We start from the raw sequence: 21,468 nt of genomic DNA, 5'->3' as shown, positions 1-21,468 counted from the left end.
TCTTGTTGCACAGAAATCTGTGCATTTCACTGGGTTTAATGCTGCAGTCCAACATTAAAAAAACTGAGGCAAAAAATGAAGATTCCAACAATTAAAAGTGATACATTATACTTCTTTGAAACTCTAAATCCAAATAAGCTGCTGCTGGCCGCGGCCCCCACCTCAAACTCGCATGAGAATGGCTGAAAAAAGTGCAATTATACAACCGCACATCTTTGAAAAGCAAAAGTGGAGCCTCCTGCACAACCCACAAGAATACAGCAAGTGGTTTCTGGATGGTAAGTCAACAATCATTTGTCTTTTCCAGAAGCCACTGTAAAGCACATGCAGCTTGGGTTGCTAGGTAACAGGCTGAACTCCGCAGGGGTTGCTAGGTAACCGCACCAAGAAACATTAACTTATTGCCAAAAATAGCTTGGTGTTCTTTGGGCGTTCTTAAAGCGCTCAGATTGTTTTCAGAAGCAGTAGAAACCTACAAAATGTACATTTTGAATAATAGGTTTCCTTCTGGAATAAAAATTGTTTGTTTGTTTTTTTTACTGAGATGGAGAAACTTTAAGGCCTGCTGTCATTTTTAACAGATTACAATTCACACTCTCGGTGGAAATATTTTCTTCTGACTACTTCAATTGCAGAAATGTTCCCTGATTTCAAAACTTTGGCTGAAGTGGTTTTTGTAATTCCGGTCCAGAGCAGATTCATCCTTCAGACCAACATCAAAACCCCCAGAGAAGTCGTCTGAGGTAAAAGTCCAAATCTTCATGACCACAGCTTCTGCAGCAATCCTCCTTTAGATATGTGATTAAACTCAAACTGGGTCAGCAATTCCTGTCCATGTGAACCAGGAGAACTTATGAGAGAGTTCAGGCTGCAGCAGGTGAATCATTCATAATTTAACTGCAATCATTTAGTTTAATTGTTTATGTGCAGTTATTGGGGCCACAGTCAGCGGTTTCTGTCACTGCAGAGAAAATGTTACATTCATTTAAGAGCCACATTGTGAAATTACACATTAAGCAGATACATGATGCGTGTTACAGCTTCATCTGGTTGAATATTAATGAATATGCAAGATAAGCAGCTAATAGCATTGAATGACACAAACTAAAAGCTGTTGAACATGGGAGAACTTTTTCTATATTATTTATATAGTTTGTACATATAATAACAGATTAATCTCTTCCTGCTGCCACTGGTGGGAAAATATGAGACATCAAACTTGTTTACTGAACATTTTGTGTTTTTCAAATCTAAAATCTTCTCACCTTGTAGCGCGTCTGCTCACGATCGTAGATCTTCTTGAGGGAAACCGTCTGCGGGGCAAAGAAGTTGCCCAGTTTGGCCAGATAGACGCCATTTCTCAGCCCCTCCTCCAGCTCCGTTGTCGGGGGCAACTCCTCGTCCAGACAGGCCTCCATCCATCTGCGGAGGGAAGAGGAGGCACGGATGAAGCCAAACAGCAAAGATGACTTCCTCCACAACCAGGGGGACTGAGCTTAAAGGCTGATTCCGCACAAACATGAAGGGCTTTAACAGTTAATCAGATTAATCATGAATAATCAATTAGTAAAGTAATCATAAACTCATTCAGTGACTGAAGTATCCAGACTCAGAAAAAGGCCATTTGTTGATTTGTTGTTAATTGAAACAAAAATGTACAAAAAAGTAGAAATTGTGCATTAAAGGTAAAATAAAAAACTGAAATGTCTCCTCATGTGGCAGTTCTGTGAAAGTTTTTCTTGTCAAGCACTTTTTGTCATCTATTTAGTTTTTGGCTAAACTAAAACTGAAAACATCAGAAAAGGCTGAACTTTTCACAGATTGACATTAGAAGGATTTTTTTGTATCTTTTGCTTTTTGTATATTTTAGGCAATAAAATGTTAGTTTTCTTATTAAAAAAATTAATTAATTATTTGTTGATATGCATCTTTATGTAATATTTTATTATATAACAAAGGCTTGTGTTTAAATCTGCAGGATGAGCCATTTATTTGATCTGCTTAATTCATCAGAATAATCGATTACTAAAAACATGCAACATGAAGTCCGTAAAACAGCGAACCTGAACCTTAAAGTGATGTTCTGCACGTTCTCATGAATTCATTTTTATTTCTCATTACAGCTCCGTGCTGCTAACCGCTGGCCTGCAGCACGCAGTCAGGATTCCTCAGGCGTGACATTTCATTTCTTCTAGGTCATGTTATGAAATGACATTCCTGCTGAGTCAGCCCTGGGCCACAGAGGAGACGCGCTGCGCTCCCTCACTGGGAAGGCAGGAATGATCGGGTCTGGTCCAATAAAACCGCTCTGATAAACCTGCTGCGGTTACAGAAAGTTGGGATGTTTTCTTTGAGAGTTTCTCTGTTCATGCTGAACATAAGACCATGATTGGTTATCTTTTAATCTTGTGGTTCTCTCATGTAAAACTCTGCACTCACTCAGAAACCTTGCTGCTTATAAATATGCTAAACTCTCAAAACTATGCACAAACTTTCTGTCCTGTTTGAATCATTTGAAAAGCCAGAATGACATCAGGTCAGTTCTTCTGTGCAGAACTTATTTCCTGAACAATATCTGAGATATATAAAGTTTAATTATTGCAGTAGAAAAGACTTCTGAGATTTATTTTGATTTTCCACTTAAAAACAAAATCTTACCGAGTATTTTTGTCTAGTTTCTAGTGCAAATATCTCAGTACACTTGAAATAAGACAAAACTGAGTAATAACTAACTTTTTAGCAAGATTCAGACGTTTATTTTAAGTCAATAATTGCTTAATTGTACTTACAATACAGGAGAAATATCGGTGGATATTGTCATCAATTTGATGGAAATGTTATATTTAATGAATTACTGACCTAAAACAAGCTCTTATATCTTGCTGCGAAGTTACTTGTAAGCTATTTTAAATCATTTTTAAGAAAACCAACTAATTTAACTAGAAACTAGATGTTTGGTCTCTGACAGGAAAACTAGAACAGATTGGCGTTTCAGCCAATAGAATGACAGCGTGTCACTGTGACATCACTATGGCACGCTAGTTTCACTAAAAGTGTTCACTCCAGGCGGTTTGGATGAGACGATTCAACCAACTGCAGCAGTGAAGACGCTGCGCCCCCGGCGGACGCTGCTGCGCCCCCGGCCGACGCTGCGCCACTTTCGGTTTCATTCACGTTTGTTTAGGCTCAGTTGAAGAATCAGACTTCATGGTGACATCGTCCACAATTGCAGCAAAATTGCACACATATATATTGTGTTATACAACAGAGTGTCTTCAGTCAGAGGCTTCTTCAGAACCGCTGTAATACAGACTGCTACAGGAGATCCTTCCTGCCCATAGCCATCAGTATCTACAATAACTATCTGGAGGAAGTTGGATAATACAAACACTGAGTTAATCCTGAGGGAGATTTAAGTAATTCTACATTTCAAATCTTTTTTGAAATTAAAACAACTACTGTTTGCCAAAATGATTAAAATGCAAATAATGATTAAGATAATAAAAAAAAATACAATCAAATCTATTTTTATCATCATCATAAATAATAAAATTACAATTGTACACAATAAATATAAGTTTTTTATTATAAATAAATAGAAAAATAAAATCTACATTTACACACAACAGATTTTTACAGTTTGAGCCGAAACCTCGGCTCTCACTGGGAACGCTGGATCTCCATGAGGAATTTCCCAGTGCCAGAGCAGATTTAGTGAAGTCCCATTAAAAAAAAAAAAAAGAGAGAAAGAAAGAAAAACAGCCTCTCCTTTAATCTGCTGAGAAAACTCTCCCACTCCCCTGCAGCCTCAGCAGGTTACCTACATCCTGGGAAAGATTCCTCTGCTCCTGCAGACCTGCCTCCCTCTGCATGCACACACACGCATCTCTGCTGCAAGAGCTGCAAGAACAAAACGGGGCTTCTGAAGGTTTTACTCATTAACCTCATCTTAGCTACAGTTTCAAACAAAAGCCACACCCCAAACTAACCAACTGAGCTGCTTTTAATCTGCCTTGAACAGGACATGAAGGTCCCAGAGGCACTTTAACTCCCAAAGGACTTAAATGATTAAACGGATTAAATGTAATAAATGGATTATTGAAGTGATTGCCAAGTAATTTAGTAATTGATTAATCGTTAACTAGAGTAGGCCATTTGCTGAGAAAACACTCAAAAAGCAGTAACTGAGCATAAACTATACAAAAATATAAATATTTAGCATTTTAGGTAAATTAAACCCATTTGTTTGTAAATATGTTCAACCCAGAACTCCTGAAGTCACTTTTAGCTTCATTTAAAAATCTGTAATAATAACAATAATAATAATTTCCTACTAAACCTGCCATGCTAACTAGCCTTTGCATTCATTACAGGCTATGCTATCAGGAGGCAGCTGCACCGTTAGGAGTGGTGATTGGCAGCGCTAAGGCCCGCCTCCTGGCTCTGATTGGTTGTTTCTAGTTGGCACTGAGAGAAAGCAGAGGGGATCATTTTTTTTCACAGAATATCCGTCTCATATTGTACTGCCACAACATAGAGGTAGTTTCAACAAATGCATAAAAAATATTTACATACTGCAGCTTTAAAGCAGCTGTACAAACTGTGTCTTATTCTCAACGTGGCGCCTCAATTTCAGAGTTTCCCAACACTTTCCTGAAGTCTCTTGGTCTGCAAACAAATGTAAGGGCAAGCGGCTAACACCAGCTGAAACAACTTCCCTCTCAGGAAGTCGTGACACGGGGGCTTTCAGACAGGCCTGCCATTGAGGCCGGGGCGACCGAGCCGTGGCGCGGGGCCGGGGCCCTTCTCTCAGGAACAAGCCCCCACTTTCACTCTCTGCTGGCGCAAAGAAAGGCTCCATAAAGACTCCTAAGTAATGACTCTCTTTATCAAAGCTACACACTCCTTCCAGCCGAGCACAAACACGGTCACACCCTCCACTTAACCAGCAAGATCTGCAGCTATGAATGGGATTTCAGGATGTCTCTCTGAGAACAGCTCAGGAAACAAACGTACAGTTGTGTTCTCGACTCCAACAGGCATGTCTGCAATTCAAAATAAACCCACAGATATGAAAGTAACGACTGGAATCCTGATCATCACTCCAAATATGAAGGTGTAGCCGTCTAAAGGTTGCTGCTCCAACTCATTCCACACATTTTAAAGCTCTGAGCTTTGCAAAGAAAGAAATATGTGCTTTATCTCTGATGCCATCAGAAAGTTATTTCTGAACTTAAAATAGCAAGATATGGCTTTAAGATCATAATTACGTCAAACAAATTTAAATAAAATGTCATGAAAACTATTGATTGAAATTAGTTCCAATAGATTAACCAATAATATATTCTGTTTCTGTTGTAGTTCGGCCGCCATCCAGCAGAGGGCACTACTGGTTGGAAGCCTATTTAAAACAAGATGCATCGCTTTACAGGAGAGAAACTTTCCTAATGGAGTCCAAAAATGCTCCTTATGAGTTCTGTTCAGAAATATAAAAACTTAATAAGAGCCTTTAGTTATCGCCCTGATAAGACGACGAAGTAAAGACAGAAACGCGGAGCGGAGAAAATAATACCGAAAAATAGTAACTTGATCGACAACAGACATGATATGCCAATAAGGACGGTTGATTCTGAGGACTTCCACGAGTTTATAAATACATCCAAGTTTAATAATCTAAAAAAAATAATAATAATTCTGTATTTAATGCAGTTGATTTTTTAATGTGTTTTTAAATATGGCATGAAAAAATAGCCCTTCACTTTATGGAAAGACTATATTATGGAAAGTATTAGGGCCATTGTAGACAAAAAAAAAAAAAAATTCACCAAAAATTCTCAGATGTTTTCTAGAAGACTCAAAAAATTCTCAGATATTCTCAAAATTTGAGATTTTTTCTAGTTAAATTTCAACTTTTTAATTTAAAAATTAATTGCCTTTTCTATCGAAAAATTCTTTGACTAATCTTAAAATTTCTGAGTTTTTCTTTCAAACAAATATTTCACTTCAAACTCAGAAATTTCCAAGTTTTTGTCTAAAAAATTTCTAAAATGAATCAAAAAAAATTTTAGGCCTTTGGTCCAACTCCAGAATACAAAGAAAATGTAAGTTTTAGGAATCAATTAATCAAATTTAATTAAGAGCTACATTAATTAAGAGCTATTGTAGAAAACTATTATTTATTATTTTCTCAGATAGAAAATATTCTGGAAATAATTGTGAAATAAACTGACACATAAACAAACAAACAAACAAACAAACATATTGCAGCGTAAGGGAAATGTAGAACGTGCTTCCAGATTGCTGTTAGGAAGCTGTAATAAAACCAGAGGTCAGAGGTCAACCTCATAGGAAGAGATCTTCTGCTGACCATCATCTCTACAGGAAGACGCTCTGACTTCTTGACAGGAAACTGACGCGCTGTAGCCAAGTGCAAAATAAAGATGTTACATAAACTCTTTATTCAGACACAAAATAAATTAAAACAAATGACACAAAAATAAAAGACATTTTCCTCCAGGAAGATGAGAAATGTTGAACCTTTTGTGAACAGCTTCTGCTTCAAACAGTGAACAGATAATTAACAGACCGCAGGCCGTTTCTGTATGACTGTAAAGTATTGTTGTCCTGCTAAAGGGAGCGGCCCAAAAGGTTTGACTCACTGATTAAAAATAATTTTAAAAAAGACAACATCTTGTATCTTTTTCTTAAAGATGAACAGGGATTTTAATAGATATGATGCAACAGTTTTCAAAAAGCCACTGTCAACGTGTGGGAAACATTTTGAAACTGTTGCACCAGAAAACATTTGCTTATTCACACGATTTAAGTTTATGTTGGGCATTTTATCGTTTATCAGAAACTCCTGCTTCCAGTAGGGCAAAGTAAAAACCAGAAAACCAAAAGAACATTCAAGATAATGTTCGATACTGATGTTTCTGCACAATGTTTCTCACAGGATGCAGATTTATTTGCAGCACATTTACCAAAATAAGTGGATATTAAAAAAAAAAAAATTAGAAACAAAGCAAACCTGTATCACATTTTCTCAACTCTAAACTACATGAACTTTGCTAAAATGTTGACAATAGATCCAAAAATGTCAAAATAACAGGAAGCTGAGTCTAAAGGTTGGTCATGGTTCAGATTAATTTAATTTTAGAAGAACAAACTCCAACTAAACCTACAGTAAAACTGATCACTTCACATTTTTTAAAGCTAATTTCAAATATGAGATTTAAAGGAGCAGTGTTGTATAAAAATTGACTTTATCTTTACTGCCCCGTTAACGAGGAGAAGCAAAAGCAAATGAGGTGGATTAGCTGTTTGTTATCCTGGCTATGATTACTAAGACATATTGAACTTATGCAGCTGACTGCTTCTTAACTGGAAAAGGTCAAAACTCTTGGATTGTGGGTAATCAAAGGCTAGATGAGTCTCCTTGGACACCAGCTTAGACAGATCATCAGATCATCTCTGCTAGATTTGCTTCAGGATCATAGAAGGAGGTTTAGAGATTTTCTGGACCCGTTAGACAGAGAGCTGGTCAGCGGTCAGTCCGTGGATGTTGTGAGGTTTAGGGCGGGGCTGGCTGTTGCGTAACAACATTAACATGACAGTCATGAGAGTCTTCAGTCAGAGGCCTCTTCAGTTTCGCTGCAGGACTGACTGCTACTGCATCACCATGCATCAGTCTCTGATATGAGTTTGATAATATGAGTTAAAACCGCCATTTTTTCACGGATAGGCAATAAAATCCAACAGTTTTGGGTGCAGAGAAGGTTTTACCTTAATACATGTGCATTACAGGACGACTTCAACAGTTTGCCCACCAGCTGCCTCAATCCGTTTCTCCTAAACAAATGCAAAGCAGCGCTAGCTTTAACCTGGGAATCCCCTCCGATTTACATGCAAATACGAACACACGCATCACAAAAGCAAACACACAGTAACTCTGGGCAAACGGATAAATCTTTTCTGCATGCTGAGTGAAAAAAGGCGGAAGTGCGATCACTGAATAGCTGGAAAGGCTGATTACATGTGGCGGCGCAGACATCCTTCTCCTGCTCTTTTCATTTCCTTCTACCGTTAATTTCAACCCTGATTAAACCGAATGACTTTACCAAAGCCTGAATAAAACAGTGGGAGGAAAGTGAAAGAATGACAGCCAAGTTGTCCATTACATGCTTTACTGGAACACTGGAATCTGACCTTGTTCTGTCTGCTGGGCCTCCAGCAGCAGCTGGTTTAAAGAGCCTCTCGGTTTAAAGTCCTAACGATGCTGGGCGAGCTGGAAAAACCAAGACATGTTCTCTGCACAGCCTCACACATTCCCAGACTGAAATCTGAGACGTTTTCCAGCTGTTTCAATGGTTTCCATCAACAGAATGGCTCAAAACTTGAAAAAATAAGTCATTTTTAGTTTGTTCCCCAAACAAACATCCTGAAAATTCAAAATAAATATTAAAATCAGCTTCTGCTCAGATTGGGTAAAGGGCTTTTATTCTGAAAAGCTGCAGTTTTTAGCTAAATGTAATCAAAGGAAACAGACACTTTTTTTTTATCAATGAGACAAATTATCGTTTTTTTTTTATCAACAATGTTTCTAAGATTTTATTTTTCTATAAAAATCTGACTCTTAATGCAAGATTTTTAAATTATGGGGCCAAACGAAATTATCCGATTATCTGTTTTGGCAGCACGTACATGAGGATGATTGGCAGCTGTCAGACCCTCCTCCTGGCTCTGATTGGCTGATTTTGACCAGAATCTGTGCATTTTTGTCTCTTAACACACAGTCAGAACATGAAGGCAGTTTTAATCAATATGAGAAAAATATTTTTTAAAGTTAAATGATTCACATGGAAACGACATTTTTAACCTCCAAAGTAAAGGAACCCTCACAGATTACAAGTAGCCAGAAACCTGGAGAGGTGAAAGGTCGGAACAGAGACCGACTGTTGCTGCTCTGACAGGTGAATAGTTTCATGTTTCACCGGCCGCCAGGTGAGATCCAGGTAAGAGGCGGGGGGACGGCTCCTGATCCCTCTCCTTTCATTTCCTTTTGTCCTTCCCTCCCTCCGTCCAGCTTACCGCCAGCCCGGCTGACTCACGCTGACATGTTTTCCCGGAGGCGTCCCCGTTTCCACGGAAACAACCTTTACAAAGGATTACACAAAAACCACTAAGAGCAGCGTTTAACAGCAAACAAGCTGGTTTATGAGGCAGATTAGCAGGCAGACAAAGGTCAAGGTCACAGCAAACCGACTCAAACATGAAGGAGTTTTAAACATTTCAACAAATCTTGTTTCTTTTTGTTTTGTTTTGTTTGAACTCTTGCAGCAAACCGATAAACTGAAACAACCTGAGATAATCTGGATTGAAATCACTGGGAGAAGACAGATTAAGAATATTTTATTTCATGTTGATCTAGTTTTAGATTTAAACAGTTTCAGGTTTGGATGCGGCTCTTTGCCCAGGGTGCCTGTGTGTCTGGGGGCAGCATAAGCACATAAAAAGAAATCAAACCTGCTTTTTTTTTTATCTGCTAAAGCCATTATGGGTCTGAGGTTCCAGTTCAGTGATAAATTAAAGTGATATTCCACCATTTTTGAGGAATATTAACTGTAATCCAACCTGAGCTGCACTAGAGAAGAATCTCTAACACACAATCTGATATTTGGAGAATTTACGACAAAAAAAAACAACTGATGGCCCGATGGCTACGCCTGAAACCTTTAGATGTTCAAGTTCTGTTTGAAAATAGCTAATCCGGATTAAAAGAGATTAGCAAAGTAAACATAAAGGGAAAATTACATCAGAATAATGAATCTGCTCAGTGAACGGTCCGTTTTTTTCAGCGTGTTTCAATTTAAATGGGGAAATCTTTCTTCTCATCTTGAGTCTTTGAGTCTTTTCCACCAAAAAGTGTCATTACAGTTACACCAGTTAGCAATAAATCAATTAATCACATGACAAAATCATTTGCATAATTTCTTTTTCTCTCTTTCTACCAAAAACTGGATGATAAAAGTTTTCAGTCTGGTGCTTCTTTAGTCTTTTTTGAAGGATCATTTTGTTTACAGAAACGTCCTAATTGATTTTCTTTAGTTGTTTGTTTATTTGTTTTGTATATTTAAAATGTCTTCTGGTTCCAGTGTTAAATGTTCACTACAATCTAAAATGTATTGATTTTATGCTACTTGAAAATGTTCTGAGAACAACCAGAATATTATTTATTGCAATGATTTCTTCAGGGAAAAACAACAATTATTAAACAGTTTCAATATTTTTGCTCAGTTCAGACGGACTTTTCTGAGTGAAGGGGGTCAGAGGTCAGATGTTATCTCCCTCTGAAGGTTTTCAACACGTCAGTCTTGAGCCATTGTTCCCCATCAAACCAACACAATGTGGGCTTACATAATCTCCCCTGCAGCGGCAGCAGCACAGGAGGGTTTGAGACTTTTTCAAAAACAGGAAATTACAGGCAAACAGCTTCAGCAGGAACTGGGCTGGTCAGGCAGCCAACAGAAAAACTCTGAATGTTTCTAAAATAAAAGCCTCCATTTAGAGTCAAATCCTTCAAATCCTCTAATCTGTGTTTTCAGAGAGGATGAGTGTCATAATAAACACTTCAACATGCATGACGGATTAAAGATTAAACTTTTTGTGGCCAGAGATTAAACATCTGATCATGCAGGAAAAATACAGACGATTTGATTAAAATGAAGAAAACTGATTTTTATAGGATTTTATAACTTACAAATAAAATCAAGATTTTTAAAACCAGATCCATTTTTAGTCAATTTGTTTCTAAAAAAGACATTTTAAATGACAAAAAGTGACTTATTTCAATCATCCCTTCTGTTAGTTATATGACGGAAAATTACTATAAAAAATGACAATATTTTATTCTCTTTTAGAGAATTAAGATGCAATTTTACCAGAAGAAAAAAATCTTGAAAATTGAGAAAAATAATATATTTTTAATGAGAAAAAAAAAACTAAATAAAAGTGTTTTTATTTCAATCATTCTGTTGATTATATAACAGGAAAATGTTACAAGAAATTATCTCAAATAATTAAAAATATCTGAAGTTTTCTGAAACTATAAGACCAATTTGGTTTTCCAGATTTAGTTTCTATTGTTAATAGAAATTTGTGAAATATATGTTTGAATGATAATTTTGTTTATTTTGCTTCATAATTGACTCTATTTATTGTTTTGTTTATTTATTTTGGATATTTAAAACGTCTTTCAGCTGCAGTGTTAAAATGTTCACAAGAATTTAAAGTTTATTAATTTTTGAGAATGTCTTCTTGCATTATATAACTAAAAACAAATTTAAAAACAACAATATTATCGTTTTATCGCAATAACTTCTGGACAATAATTTATCGTCCAGCAACATTTGTTATCATGAATCATTTCTTCCTCCAGAGGCTAAAAATAGCTAAATAAATAACATTTCTAATTATCTACAACTGCAGTTGCATCTTTGACACCTGCTGATGTTTTCACACCATCAGGACATTCGTGACATTTACTGTTTTAGTTTCACTGTAAATTCTTCTCATTATTCGGTGACGGCTCACGTTAAACATCCCAACAAGACAAGGAGATTTTTGTAAAAGAATGTAAATGTTAGAATAAAAAGCAGGTTGTCGTCGTGATGCAGAACCAGAACAATAACAAACTTAATATTTCAGCAGGAAGGGTAAACCTTCAGTATTTTAATGTCGTAACCCGACTTTAATAAACGTTCTGCTCTGGAACAATAAAGATAAACTGAGTAACGACCCGTCAGAATAAAAGCTTAAGGTCAAAGTCGCCTGAACGGCGTGGGGGGGGCGAGCGGGGTTCATGACCGGAGAGTAAATATAGACTCAGTTAAATTCAGTCCCACACAGTTTTAGAACAATTAACACAGATGTAGCAGGAAATGACATCAGAAACTCTCACATCCATTTACAGCAAGAACTGGAGAAAAATGTGAGTCATATTTAATATTTAGTTTAATCAAGTAAGCTACTAAATATGGAAAAATCAAATAACATTTGATTTTAAGAATTAATTCTGACTTTAAATTGCTTCATATAAGAGCAGCAAACAAAAACTTGGTGCTGCATTTCAGGCAGATCTTATAATTTATTAGTAACTACGATAAACATCTCAGACATTTGAATAATTTAACTTTTAATCTTTGTTTGATATTTATAGGCATAGATTATCATTGTTATCATTTGTCATGATAACAAATTTTTTTCAGACGGTAAATTGTCTGGAAGTTATTGTGATAAACAATAATATCGTTGCTTTGACAATGTTCTCAAGTTATATAACGATAAAGGCATAACAATAATAATACAAACTTTCTAATAAACATGCAACACTGAAGCTGGAAGACATTTTAAATATTCAAAAATAAACAACAGAGAAAGTGAATTATGAATCTCTGTAGACTCATGCAAATGGAAATTATCTAAATTTATCATATGATTAATTTACAACAGGCCAGGACATGCATCATGCACTCTTGGTATAAAACAAAGTAGAAGACTTTTATTTTCATGTCAGATTGTTCTTTAAAAAGGTTTAAAAAAGGCCAATAAAACGAGACAAAACGTCTCAAACTGAAACTAAAAATAGCAGTAAAACTATTAAAAAGTGAGAAATATTTTCCCCTGAAAAGAAAATTTTAATTCCTGGATTCTAGTTTTGTCTCAACTGAAAGAAAACTCAGCCTGCATCAACCATCTGCTCTGAGGAGACAAATCATCCCAGGGCCGCACAAAATCAGTCCAGGGGCCGCAGTTTGAGCCCCCCTGCTCTGGAGGACATAGAAAAATATTTCCCAACTGAGATTTTGGGAAATATGCCAACATTTTCAAATCCAAGATATTCAGAAAGGCTGAAATCTCAAAAGAATAAAATCTAAAACATTTTTAACCATCCACACGATGCGTTCACTGCTCAGGGAAAAACTAGATTTTTGAGTCAAGCTTAAAATCTTGATTTCAGACTCAGAGGTTTTTGGAAACTGATTCAGGATTTGGTTTAATTTAAGGAAAAATCTCAAACCTAAAACTTTGAATAAAGCTGCTTGATTATTCTAAATAAGTAAAATTTTTATGTATTTTTGTCAAACTTTTCCCTTTTACATTATACTTTCTTTCTTTACTTAAGTGCTTTGAATGCTTCCCTGCTGTTTCTGCACTTTTCCCCTTTTTCTGTTTGTTGAAGCTCCAATTTCAGACTCAGCTGACTTGGAAAGATCAACATATTTTGTCAAACTTGTTGTTGAATTACAATCTTTGAAAACAATTTGTTTCAATCCTAGTTTCTCCTTTCAGACGACAGATTTCTTTTCTTCTTTCCATCAAATGTAACCGGACTTAACTGCACATTCTGACATTTTGTTTAACTCCTTCATGTGGAAATGCGTGAAAAGTTTCAGGTCAGTTACGTGAGGAAAACTTCCCTAAACGTATTTCATATCTTTTGATAGAAGAAGTTGCATATTTTCCAGTAGATTTTAATCTTAGCCGCTCCAAAGCTGCTGGATGCCGAGTTGTTTTGTTAGCGGTGGATGAGACAGCAAAAAATAAATAAACACTGATGATGTAATCTTCTGTAAATGCAGAGGCAGAGCTGGATCAACTACAACCAGAAGAGAATAACTAAAAGCAGCAGAACAGGATGTCCAGAAATAACCGACTATAAACTCACATGGAAATATAAATCTGCACCAAAAGACCTGGAAACATCCGTTACATGTTTTCATAAAAACCCCACAACCTCTGTTTGTTTTATATCTTCACATTTTCTTGTTTTTTTTTTAGCCCAAATTTGACTTGTGAACAAAAACAGCCGGAAACACGAGGAAATCATGTCAATGCAACTAGAGGTTGCTGTGGCGACATCGATGGAGAGGGACGGCTGCTAGCATCATCCACGGATCGATAAACAGCAGATTTCTGAAAACCCTTACAGCTGCATTCCCAGGAGGACTGGCGTGTGAGAAAAAAATGAAAACAATAGTAAAGAACATTTATAATTAGACCTGGAGCAGGAAAGGCATCCAAAACGACTGGCAGGTTTCAGTAGAGAAAACATTTGCTTTCATGTTAGACTGATTCAAATCTACTGAAAGGAAAAGTGTTGGAGGGGATCAGGTTCAGAAATGGTTAGAGTCAGAACTGCTGGTGTCCAGTTATGACAATTATGAAATTACTTGGAAGAATAAGTAGGATTTTGGATCTCCATAGTTACATTAATGACCTCAGTTAAAATCCATAAAATTATCAGAACTACAAACAAGGTAAAAGGATCAATAGCATCAATATTTGAGGAACGTTACAATACAGAAAAAAATTACAGATTTAATACAGACTGTTTGGAGAAACAGCTTGATGTCAATAGAGTTTTACACTAAAAAAAAGACTAAAATATTTGACTTAAAGAGATTATGTTTCCATTTATCCAAGTAGAAGTGATGCAGATCATCACTAATGAGGGATCTGTTCTCAGATTTTAAATTTTTTAAACATCATTAAAAATCTGAAGTCTCCCCAAAACCAATCCCAAAATCCAATATGGCTGCCGCAGGTACCGCACTGCAAAAAACACAAAATCCTAGTAAATGTCTTTGTACACTTGAAATAAGAAAAAAGAAACTTTTCAGCAAGAAAAAAGATAATAATTCATTAATATTGAGAAAAAAGTTTGAGTCATAAGTAAAAATTTGGCAATAAAACCGGAACTTTTTTATTACTTTAATGAATTATTGTTTTATATCTTGCTTTAAAGTTACTTTTTTGTCTTATTTTCACTAGAAAATAGAGCAAAATGCTGCAAATATTAATATGACTATAAAAACAAGAGCTGACATGTTTAGTCATAAATATAAACCTTTTAGATTTTAAATTTGTTAAATTTGAATCCATTAACTACAGAATCTTTTCTTTAAATCACCTAATCAACTCCAGCTGCACTTTTCGCTTCTCATTTGAAAAGTCAACAGACATGAAAATATCAGCGATCATTTAAATAAAGTTGTGATAATGGCCGCCCAAAGTGACTCGAGCTTCACTCCGTTTCTGTTGGCAGGAAGGTAATATGAAAATAAGAACGATAACACGGTTTGCATCTGTGCGCTGCGGCGGGCGTCGACCAGATCCACGACGATACGCCGACGGCCGTCAGAACGAGCTGCAGGGCATTCCTGCAGGCGCGGCTCGCGCCCGTCGCATGCATTCCCCTCGTTCCACACACATCAACACACCGTCTCACCACATGGTCTGGGTCTACCTGAAACTCTACCTGACGGAAAACCACAACACTCAGGGAGACTCCTGACGAAAACACACTGGATTGCCTTCAATAAAACACACAAAACCTGCAATTCATCCAGAACATCAACATTTTCTATTCCTCTCATCAAAACTGTTTAAAAATAGTGAAAAGGAGAATATTTCCCAACTGCTTCAAAAAAAAACCAACTAAATCTTACCAAGTATTTTTGGTCTAGTTTCTAATGTAAATAACTTAGTACACCTGAAATAAGACAAAGTAACTTTACAGCAAGAAACAGGACAATAACTAATTAATGTTGATGAAAAAGTACCAAGTTAAATAATTAGTACATTTATTAAGAAATTATTGACCTAAACAAGCATCAACATCTTTATGAAAAGTTACTTGTTAGTTTTATTTTAATGAAATATTTGCTCCAAAACTAAACCAAAAATACTTTATTTCCAAAACCACTAAATATCGTTTTTTTTTGTTTAGTTTCTAGTGCAAGTATTAAACTATTACACTAGAAATTACAAGTAATTATTCTGCAATAAATAGGAGTTAGTTTTAAGTCAATAACTCTACAAAATTTAAGTTCATCAGTATTAAGTAAATATTAACCTACATATTTTTTTAAAGTTACTTGGAAGTGAACACTTTGTCTAATTCCAGATGTACTAAAATTAGACAAAGTGTAATTTTGCACTAAAAATTGGTACAGTAATAGTTTGGGTTTTTCCAGTGCAGGTAACAAAAAATATGCAAACAAAGACGATTTTACTACATCAAACTGAGATACAAAATGTTGCTGCCTTTGGCATAAACTGCGTGTGGCTCATGAAAAACTCGGTGCTGAAAACTTCCACATGGAAATGATCAGAGGCGCCGAACACCGTAAGTCAGCGAAGGGAAAACAGAAGCAGCCAGCGGCAACCAGGAACGTCCAACACAGGAAGTTTTAACCAGCATCTGAAAAGTTTTAAATCCTCCACAAATACAAAAAAAATCCTTTAAAAAAAAACAACACCTAAAACTGCCCTAATCTTTCAAATATAAATTAACCATCGTTTATCATTTATGGTGATAAATTTTAATTTATTGTGGTCATAATAAATTCCAACTAATTAGGTTTAAAACTCCCAGAGCTGTCCTCACTGTCAGGATTCATATTTAATTATTTTCTGCAAAATGAGTTCAGTAGAAGCATCAATAAATTTAAAAATAAAAGTTACCATGTGCAAATTTGTGATACAAATCACCATTCTGGAGAAGAAGTGCATTACGAACAGAAATGTTTTTCAGGAGCTTTAATTGTGTTTGTTGGGGTTTACCTGCTGCAAAAACACAAACTCTTAAAGTATTTTGACTCATTTCTGGTGCAAACATCTTAGTACACTTGACTTAAGACAAATCTAAGACATTTGCTCTGCAAACTACACTAAAAATTGGTATAGTAATATTTAGTGCTTGTGCAGTGGACACTGATACGAGTTTGTTCAATAAAAACTGAAGTGCAGACATAATTCCTTCCCTTTGTGCACTTCCACATTTTCATCTGCAGGAAATATCATCACATCGATTTCTCAAAGAAAACAAAAAACGTGAACTGAGCAGCTGTGGAGGTTTATGTTTTAAATCCTAAACTTGAGATATTTAACACTGGAACCTCAAAACATTGTCCTGAGCCGTATGCAACGAAAGTTCGTTCTGTATACACCCTGTGCATGCAAAATGATAATAAAGTCAGTCTAAGTCTATTTCTACCACCTGCAGCAGCAAATGGAGCACAGAAATAAATCTCAGAGATCTCACTGCTGGGTGAAATGTGATTTTTTTTTTCTACTCCTACTTTGGTCAGGAAATGGCCCAATTTACACAAAGCATGAAGATGGAGTTATGATAACTTCCCTCAGAGTTCCTGCAGAGTTTTCCAGGAGAAAAAAAATCGACGTGGCTTCAGCCGGAGGGAAACCGGAAAACCAGATCAACCGAATCATCCAGGGATTTCCTGAACGTCGCAGATGGACGATAACAGGCCAGCAGGCGACGGAGCCGCCATTTTTCTTCTTCAACAGGCTTTGCAACAGCAGCCTTCAGCTTGCACCGGAACCTGTCGCCACGGCAACCTCAGGTTTCTGTGGCAACAGTGTGTGTGTTGGGGGGGGTTGTGGGAGTTATACCAAAAAAAATCAGCAATGACTGAGTCACTTCCTGTCTCGAGCGATCCTTCCTCTTTTGAACTTGCCGATATTTTTTCAACTGCGTCTGCTGACTGAGCCGCCGGGACGCAGACCCGACCGCGCCTACTTCATCACTCACTGCTGGTCCCGTTTTACATCAGGCTGGTTTTAAATACATGAAATATAAACCTAAGTTCAAACTCAACATTTCAAGATATCTGCTGAACCGCAACATTAACTTCTCAGAGAGAAATGTGAGAAAATATTCAGGAAACTAAAAAGAAACTGGGAATGATTTCAGGCTGAATATGGGTCAAATACACTGCAAAAACTAAATCTTATCAACTATTTTCTAATTTTAGTGCAAATATCTTAAGCAAGATACAGAAGCTGGTTTTAGGTCAATAATTCCTTAAAGTTGATGAAAAAGTTCTAGTTCCACTTGCAGATTTGATTTATAATATTTATAAATATATTGTTATAAGTTAAATAATCTGCCAGCAGAAGCAGAACCTTTTAACGATATTAAGGAATTATTGACATAAAACAAGTTAAAGGTCCCGATATTTACTCTGTTTAAATGCAAACAGAAAAATCTGGATAGATTAAATATACTTCAGAAAGAACATTTAATCTGCTAAATATGCTAGATTATATATTTTCAAAAAAGTTTGAATTTTTGCACAAGTTTCCCTTTCAGTGAGCTGCGCAGAAGAAACCGTGAGACGCAGATTTGAGTGGTGATTCTCTCTGTCGCTTCCTGCAGATTTCAAATCTGAAACCAACTCTTGGTTTTTCCAAATATAGATCATCATTTCACACCAAACACATAATCAGAGCCATTTATTTATCTGAAGTAGAAATCCACAGAAACTGCATGGATTTCCAGTTCACATCAAGTCCAGCATGAAACTAAAAAAATAATCTGAGATAGACTTAAAGTTTTATCTCGGTATTTTGTGGTATTGCTGTGATAAAACCAGAAAAACTATTTATTATTTCATTTTTACAGTATTTACAGCCCCACAAACACAAACACTGCTCCTAAAAAACATTCCCATCTGCTTCTTTAAGACACCAACCGCATAAAGACGTTTGATTTAAATCACTAACATGGAAAACTTGGTTGCATTTAGTCATATTTTCACATTTATTCATACTTACATTGAAGAAACAGTGGGAGAAAATAGTAAAGTTAATCATTTGGAAAGTTTGGACGGGTTTTAAACATCATTAAATAAAACGCCACCAACAATCAGTAAATTAACCATTTTCAATTTGCCTTTTTAATCCACCAATCACATAAAGATCATTAAATCTTAAATGCATTTAATCAGATTTTCAAATCTATTTGTTATTAATTGTAAAACGATCCATTTAGAGATTTGGGACCTTTAAATAATTAATTTGACGTTTTTGTGACAATAAATTAAAATTCTTTTCTTAATAAGAAATTTATCACAATAAATAATAAACGATACAATAAATGTCCAACTACAATCAACACCAGCAGCATTCCCTTTTGTAATTCCATTAGGACACAAATAAATCTGATTCTACCACTAAACTGCGTTTCGTAACGGCTTCTAATCATATTTTCAAATTCTGTGACAATAAATCAAAACTCTCATCACAGTAACAAATTTATCACGATAAACGAATCGTGTCTGAAATCTCAATCAACTCCAACTGACAGAGGGAGACTGGAAAACCCAAAACCAACAAACTCCCCCAGCCAAAAAGTCCATGAAAATGACTTTAAGATCAACGGATCATGAAGAAGTTGATCGTCATCATGGAAAATGAAACACAGCGGTTCTGGTTCTGGTTCTGGTTCTGGACCGGCCCAGCAGCCTCTCACCTTTTGGCTTCCTCCAGGTGACACAGATATTCGTAGGCCATGTTCTGCTGCCGCTGCTCGTCCATCTCCTCCGCCGTGAGCCGCTCCACGCCATCCAGGACGGCTGCACACAGAACACAGCGTGTGAAACCTGCAGGCCAGGGCTGCCCAAAGTGAGGCCCGCGGGCCTTTTGTGGACCCCGGACTCATTTAGCGCGGCCCCCCAACTGCAACTCAAAAATGATAGAACTTTTCCCCGCAGACGGAAACTTTGCAATCAGGGTAAAAATTGTTGCCAGCGGGCGTGCTGTGGTGGCGCAGGGGCTAAGCACAACCCACACATGGAGGCCTTAGTCCTCGACGCGGCTGTCGCAGGTTCGATTCCCGGCCTGTCAACCTTTGCTGCATGTCTTCCCCTTCTCTCATTATCCTGTCAGTTAACTATCAAATAAAGGTCACTAGAGCCAAAAAAAAAATTGCTGCAGAGGAAAATGTAAAGTACAACACAACCAAGTTTTAACAAAAGATAAAATCAAGTTTATCCAGAATCTTTTACTGAAGTCGACTTTACTCCAGAAAATTTTGTTTCCAGAGACCTAATTCACTTTATTAGATGTTTTATTTATTTTTGAATATTTAAAATGTCTTGGCGCTCCGGTGTTGAATGTTTTTAGAATTTAAAGTTTTTGAGAACGTTTTCCTCCATTACTATTATGTCACTTTATTATCATTTATCGCGATAACTTCTGGGACGATTTATCGTCCAGGAACATTAGTTATCATGACAGGCCGAGAAATGGAAACACAACAGAAAAAACTTCTGGAGGTTTAACTTCAACTTTGATTTTGACTGAATTATTTAGTAATTGATTATTGGGATGATTAATCAGACTTTTAAAAACCGACACATCTTTCATGTAAACACCAAAACTTTTTTAAAATAAGAAAGTCATTCATTTGTAGCAAAGGAGGAATCTGCAGTTTAAAAATAATCAAACATTATTATATTGATTATCATATAATAATATGAATTTATGGTTAATCTAAAAACAATTAACCAATTAATAACTGGATAGCAAAAGGTGCTTAATAGGAAATTATTATTTTTTTAAACTGAATTTAAACCAAGTGAAGCTAAAACTGCCTGTCAGGAGTTTTGTTGAAACTTTTTTACAGAAAAATAATTTATTTTTATTCTAAATGCAAAATGTATTTATTTATTGTTCAGTTTTGGCTTCATTTCTGCTCAGTTTTACTTCCAGCAAACGATCATTTCTGAGTCGGTGTGCTCCAGTTAATTTATCGATTACTAAATTAACTGACAACTATTCCAATAATCAATTGATCTGATTAAACAAATATTGTTAAAAAGTTTCAGATTCTTTGATGTTTTAAATCCAGATAAAGAATTAATTTAACTTTCCCGCTTTTAGACATTAAAGCTCAAACAAAAGTTTTAAAAAGTTGCTGTTTGAAAAACACAAAAGTTTGCAACAAGAAATGCAACAGAAACAGCTGAGCTTTGCCAGTCAGCTGGCTGAAAGCAGGTTGTCCTTTTACAAGACAAAAACCTTTTTATCCATGTTTTTTATTTTGTGTTTTTTCTCTTTTTGTTGATAAGATTGTGGGAACACGATGTTTTTAGTCAAGGTTATGATCCCAGCCTTCTTTAAATCCAGAAAAACGATGCATCAAAGTTACATTTTAACCAAAAAGATTTATAGTTTTTAGTTTTGTTACATTCAGTGACCAAAAATAAAAGTCAATTTCTCACAATGTCAGGAGAAATTGGAGAAATCGGCCCAGTTCCGGTCTGAGGAGAGAATCCAGACGATGATTATTTAATCTAAACGCAGCGATAAGATTCCAGAGTGGGAAAAAAACGTTTCCATCCAAGAAGGTGGTTCCTCCAAACATCTTGCACAAGAAAACGACCTCATCCATTAGTCATCTGCCAGTCAACACACGTCAGCATGCACTGCAAAAACACAAAACCTTACCAGGAATTTTACTGCAGACATTGTAGAACTTTTAAATAAGTCAAAACTAACTTAAAGGGAAAGTTTCAGCCCAGTGAGAGACTGTTTTAAATCAAAAAATCCTTTATTTTGGTGAAAAAGTTTTAGTTCCACTGGAAGATTATTTCATTATAA

General features: G+C 36.1%; 1 protein-coding gene across 1 annotated transcript in view; it reads right to left on the bottom strand.

Annotated features, from left to right (window-relative positions):
• Positions 1-21,468, bottom strand: part of iqgap1 (IQ motif containing GTPase activating protein 1) — a 52,348-nt gene that overhangs the window by 29,494 nt on the left and 1,386 nt on the right. The window contains exons 2-3 of the mRNA XM_044105825.1: positions 19,337-19,439; positions 1,266-1,422 (exon numbers count right to left, since the gene is read on the bottom strand). Coding sequence (XP_043961760.1) covers positions 1,266-1,422; positions 19,337-19,439 — 260 coding nt within the window. The remainder of the gene's footprint in view (positions 1-1,265; positions 1,423-19,336; positions 19,440-21,468) is intronic.

This window comes from Gambusia affinis, linkage group LG02 (genome assembly GCF_019740435.1).
Source record: "Gambusia affinis linkage group LG02, SWU_Gaff_1.0, whole genome shotgun sequence".
In the NCBI taxonomy this organism is placed as follows: domain Eukaryota; kingdom Metazoa; phylum Chordata; class Actinopteri; order Cyprinodontiformes; family Poeciliidae; genus Gambusia; species Gambusia affinis.
Note: the sequence above shows the minus strand (reverse complement) of the source record. Positions and strands in the feature narration are given on the sequence as shown.